The sequence below is a fragment of the Pituophis catenifer genome, unplaced genomic scaffold (genome assembly GCF_029215685.1).
Source record: "Pituophis catenifer annectens isolate HBS135680 unplaced genomic scaffold, rPitCat1.0.hap2 SCAF_2, whole genome shotgun sequence".
Taxonomy (NCBI): domain Eukaryota; kingdom Metazoa; phylum Chordata; class Lepidosauria; order Squamata; family Colubridae; genus Pituophis; species Pituophis catenifer.
The window spans coordinates 35,952,381-35,958,380 of NW_027256882.1; the positions used below are offsets into that span (position 1 = coordinate 35,952,381).

Genomic DNA, 6,000 nt, shown 5'->3' on the forward strand with positions numbered 1-6,000 from the left:
TTTTCTTTGACAAATTCCAATAAAGAAATAAATAAATCTTCAGTTTGGATTTTCATGAAAGCATCTCATATTTACTGTAGCCACCCTGAGTCTTTGGAGAGGGGCGGCATATACATTGAATTAATTAAATTAAATTAAATTAAATTTATATCTATATAGTGCAATGCCAAAAAAGATAATCAACTTCTCATTATTCATGTCAGAGATCCAACAGATGCCCTAATTAAATAATGAGCTTTGAACCAAGCTTTAAAAGAAATCCAGTTATTTATTAGGAGCTTCATGTTGGCACATTCCCAAGTGAAGCCAATTCTGACCCCATATAATTTACACCCCAATCATGACCCTGTTTTCTCCCTCCCCCCAGGGTGTGTCATCAATCATATTTGCCAATGGAGCAATTTTGCAGGTTGTTGAGATCACTCCTCTCCAGCCACTGTGATAATCTTGGGATACAGTCTTGAGAGAGCTAAGTCTGGAATGTGCAAGATGTAGCAATTAAAACCGTCAGTAAGAAAAAGTAATTCAAGAAAGCAAAATGGCTGTCAGAGGAAGCTTTGCAAATAGCTGAGGAAAGAAGGGAAGCGAAAGGCAAGGGAGAAAGAGAAAGATACACCCAATTGAAGGCAGAATTCCAGAGAATAGCTAGAAGAGATAAGAGTGCCTTCTTAAATGAACAGTGCAAAGAAATAGATGAAAACAAAAGAATAGGGAGGAGCAGAGATCTCTTCAAGAAAATTGGAGATATGAAGGGAACGTTTCATTCAAAAATGGGCATGATAAAGGACCAAAATGGCAGGGGCCTAACAGAGGCAGAAGAGATTAAGAAGAGGTGGCAAAATTACACAGAAAAACTATACAAGATCATACAGTAACATTCTTTTATCTCTTTACTCCATCCACTTTTTCAGCCAGATTATACAAGATGCTTGGTAATATATTTCCCATTCTGGGAGTGCTACTCCTCCTCTATCTTTTGTGTCTTGCAATGTTTTTAGTCTAATTCTTGGTCTTTTTCCATGCCATATAAATTTAGTAATTGTTTTATTTAATGTTTCAAAGAAAGTTTTCTCTAATTTTACTGGTATAACTTGGAAGAGAAATAGTATTTTGGGCAAAATATTTATTTTGATCGTGGCGATCCTTCCCATAAATGAAATTTGTAAATTTTTCCAATTATCTAAATCTTTTTTAATTTGCTGTAGTAATTTGTCATAGTTGTCCTCCTTAATTGAGGAGCATCTTGCAGTAAGCCAAATCCCTAAGTATTATATTTTCTTGGTTATTTGAATTTTTGTACTATATTCTAATTCTTTCTCTTGTTTCTTTGTAAGAGTTTTGGTTAATAATTTGGATTTATTTTTGTTAATTTTAAGTCCCACTACTTTGCCAAATTCTTCTATTTTTTTAATCAATTTTGGGCCTGATTCTAATGCTTCCTCCACTATAAACACCAGATCATTGGCAAAAGCCTGAAGTTTATATTCTTCTTTCTTTATCTTTAACCCTTTTATTTCTCGATCCTCCCTAATTCTCTTCAGAAGCGTTTCTAAAGTTAATATAAATTGAATTGGAGAAAGTGGGCATCCTTGTCTCACCCCTTTTGTTATATCAAATTTTTCTGTCATATCTTCATTCATAATTACCCTTGTTTTGTATAAAGTTTTTCGATCATGTTTTCAAATTTAGTCCCAAATTCCATAAATTTCAATTGATTTAACATAAATTTCCACTTCAAATTATCAAATGCCTTTTGGGCATCAAGGAAAACCAGTGAAACTTGTTTTTCCGGTTGTGTTTCATAAACCTCTAAGGTATTTATTATTGTTCTCATATTGTTTTTAATTTGTTGGCCTGGCAGGAAACCATTTTGATCTGAATATATATGTTTGTTCAAGATTTTTTTTTGTTCTTTCAGCTATGTTCTATATTCGCCTGTTCTAGAGCCTCATTAAATATATCCAACATCATCCCTCCCAGCATTTCTTGAGTGTTTTTATATAACTCCACTGGGAGTCCATCCGGGCTTGTTGTTTTGTTGTTTATTCATTGCCATTTCAAATTCTGTTATCGGTCTATTTAGTATTTCTTGTTGTTCCTCCGTAATTTTACGCAAGTTTGTTCCCTCTATATAGTCTTTAACTTTTTCTTCTGCTATCTCTTCCTGAAAATATAAATTTGAGAAAAACTTTTGTATAATTTCCTTTTTATCCTCCCTTTTGTGTTGGGTTATTCCGTTTTCATCTTCCAATTGATATATCATTCTTTTATCTTTTCCTATTTTAAATTTATAGGCCAACCATCTACCCATTTTATTCACATGTTCAAAATAATTTTGTTTTGACATCATTATTTTCTGTCCTATTTCCTTTTGGATTATTAAATTTTATGTTTGACTATATTCCATTCCTCTTTTATTTTTTTATTTTGGGGATCTTCCTGTAGGTTTCTTTCTAACTTTTTAAGTTCTTCCTGTGATTTTTCTTGTTGACATTTCCTTTCCTTCTTCTTCCTTGCGTTATAAGCCATTGTCAGTCCTTGGATATATGCCTTTAGCATGTCCCAGAGGTTTTGTATTGATGTATCTTCTTTTTTATTTACACTAAAAAATATCAACTCACTTTCCAACATCTGTTTGTACTCTTTGTCTTTACATATATTTTGATTCAAAGTCCATCTTTTAAATCTTTTTTGTCCTTTACATTTTATAGTTATTGGGTTATGGTTTGCCCCAGAGGTGAAATGCTCCCGGTTTGGACCGGATCGCCCGATCCAGTAGCGATGGAGTCGGGTGGTTCGGAGAATCAGTAGCAAAAATCCCTGCCCCCCCCCATGCCCAGCTGAGCCGCACAATCATCAGAGGCTTTTTTTTTTACTTTTAAAAGCATTTTTTCTACAACTACAGCCAAAAAAAATGCTTTTAAAAGTAAAAAAAAAAAAGCCTCTGATGATTGCACAGCTCATCAAAGGCATTTAAAAGAAAACAAGGGTAATAACAAATTTTAGATTTCACCCCTGGTCTGCCCACTCATTTACTCCTATTTCTACTTCTTCCAATCCTGTCCATATTTCAGCTGTCATCCAAACCATATCAATTCTGGACCAGGATTGACCTTGGTGTGAATAAAATGTATATTGACTCTCTCCATACATCTTGCAATTTTAATTCTGTTGTCATATTACAGAATTCTTTTGGTAATATATCTTTCTTTTTTTTATTTTTATTTTTACTCTTATAATCTTTTTTGATATCCACTATTGTCTTATAGTCCCCAATTAAACAAATATTATCATATCCTAATTCTATTATTTTATTGTGCTTTTTTAAAAAAAATCATGTTGATTTTTATTGGGAGCATATATTACTATTAATAACAATTGTTTTTGTTCGACTTCTAATTCTACCATTAACATTCTATTTCTTCATCCGAATGAATTAATTTTGATTTTATTCTTTCTTTTACATATATCGTGATTCCTCTTTTTTTCTTTTCTATTAATGATGTATATAGTCTTCCTAATTTGGGGTTCTCTAATAATTTCTGGTATCCTTTTTTAATGTGTACCTCTTGAAGGCATATCACATCCGTTTCAAGTTTTTTTAATTTAGTAAAATTTAGGGTTTTTTGGTGCATTCAAGCCCAATCAAGCCATTTATGTTCACAGAGAAGAGATTTATTGCCTCTACCATTTCTTAATGATGTTGTTTTTTGGTGTTTCTTGTCTCTCTTTTTACTCTCCCTTTTGCTCCCTCTCTTTCTCCTCGTGCTTTTTCCTGTATTTTTCTTATTTCTCTTTCTCTTTCCATTTCTTCTATTTGATCTTCCTCCTGGCTTTTGCTCTCTGATTCTTCCTTACTTTCTTGTTCTTCTTTCTGTGAAAGATAACGTTTATAAAATTCCTGTGCTTCCTCTACTGTGTCCACTCTATATTTTCTCTCTTGCCATGTAATAAGTATGCCAGCTGGTATTAACATCACTTTGTATTTGGTCATTTGGGTTGTCAAAAACTGGTATTGTTGTCATTGATTCCGAATTCTTTTTGGTATCTGCTTCAAAATTATAATTTCTTTACTTTTTTATGTTAATGTTTCTTCCCTTGATTTCTTATAAATTTCATCTCTCACTGCTTTTATTGTAAATCTTATGTGTACCTCCCTTGCCTCCCTTCATGTATAGTTGGTGTGCACATGGTAAATTTCATCTATCTGTCCCCTTATTTCCGTCTTGTTTCTTTGTGTTAATTCTGCCAAAATATCTGCCATTTTTTTCACACAAGTCTTCCTCTTTCTCTTCCGTGATATTTTGGAACCATAGGAAATATGACACTTTCTCCATTTCAAAGAACACAATTGAATCATTCATATTTTTAATGTCTTCTTTTACCTCTCCTATTTCATTCTTAATTTTTTTATGATGTACTTTTGCTTCTTCATGATTATCAGCAATTTTCTCTTGTGTTTTCATTAATGTTTCCTGTATCATCTGCAACATACTCTGCATACTGTTTACTGACAAGTCTGCCTTATCTTTTTCTTTCCCCAACAAGTTTTCTATTGTTCTTTGATTTGACGGGGAGGCAGCTATTGGTGGGGGAATTGTAGCTGCTTTTTCCCCCTGTTTTGACTACAGTTGCCGTGTTTGACATTTTTAAGCCTTGGGTAAAATTTTTTCCACAATATCATACAACCATTATAAGAGATAAAGTAAACCAGTAATCCCTAATTATGTTTTATACACGTATTTCTCTAATTCTTGTTTATTATATCCACACTCTTCCAAGAGAGTCTCTCTTAATATTTTTATCTTATAACATTAATTTGTATTTTTCTATCCACTTACTATATACTTATATATTGCACAATATAATTATTAATATATATATTTGTCTCACTTAACTCATTCATTACTTCATTAATCATTTACCATCATTTACATTTCCCCCCCTTTTCAATAAATAGCTCTATTGATTGCTTTTTCATATTTCACAGTCTATATTTATTTTGTTTTATTTTCAGTTGTTTCCTTTTATTACTTAACCTCTGGTTGAACATGTCTGCAGTAGTATTGCATCAGTATTGCATCAGTCTCCTTCAATCTTTCAGTCATATCCCCAAGTCCTTCTATTATTCTATTATCTTATCTTCCTTCTTCTTTATGTATTTTTGTATTTATATTTCCAGTATTATAGTTCCACAATTATATTTGTATTGTCAATCACTAATCAGTCACTAAACTTTATATGTTTTATAAAGACAAATAAATTAAGAAGAGAAATGTTATAAATATATATATAAAGAAAAGACATTGGAGCAGGTAAAATCAATCACCAGAAGCCTTGGACGAGTTGACAATTACCTTTTCAGTTGGTGGGTTGGAGGCTTGGAGAAGGAAAATTGGTACAACACAGCTAAGATTCCAGACATTATTCCCGTAATCCAGTAGTCTCCTGGCTTGTAGTAATGGAACCACTCCTTTTCTTCTATGATCACCTTAAATGGACACTTCATCAGCATACTGGCGCAGGGAATTTGAGACAGAAACTGAAGCAGAAAAAGCTGGATATACAGCAGCAGCAACATTTGACATACAGTATACTGCAGGAGATCCTTCCTAGAGTTCTTTCTTCAGCACAGAGCTAAAACTCAGAGATCACAAAAAGACCACAACTACAGTGAAGAAGGTCCAGTTTGCCCCCAGATTTGGAAGAGCTATCTGCAATTTCAGACTGCTAGAGTATTTGCCCAGGTTTTCCCCAAACTCTGATCTCATCACAGGAGACTGTTAGAAATCAGATTATCACATGCTGTCTATCCCATTTGTTGTCACATTGATTGGCAACTAATTGTGGTGGTGGAAATCCCATGAACCTTGTTCAAAGGAGAATAAATAATCATGATTTTAGTAATTAGAAGGGGAATTGGGAATGAGCCTTGGCCATAAAAGTGTGCCGTTGGAGAAAAGAGTTTTGTTTGACTCAGGAGAATAATCCTAATTTGAG

General features: G+C 33.1%; 1 protein-coding gene across 1 annotated transcript in view; it reads right to left on the reverse strand.

The window, feature by feature from the left end:
- LOC139310107 (vomeronasal type-2 receptor 26-like) overlaps window positions 1-5,515 on the reverse strand; it is a 31,065-nt gene extending 25,550 nt beyond the window's left edge. The window contains exon 1 of the mRNA XM_070934264.1: window positions 5,358-5,515. Coding sequence (XP_070790365.1) covers window positions 5,358-5,515 — 158 coding nt within the window. The remainder of the gene's footprint in view (window positions 1-5,357) is intronic.
- Between the last annotated feature and the right edge of the window lie 485 nt (window positions 5,516-6,000).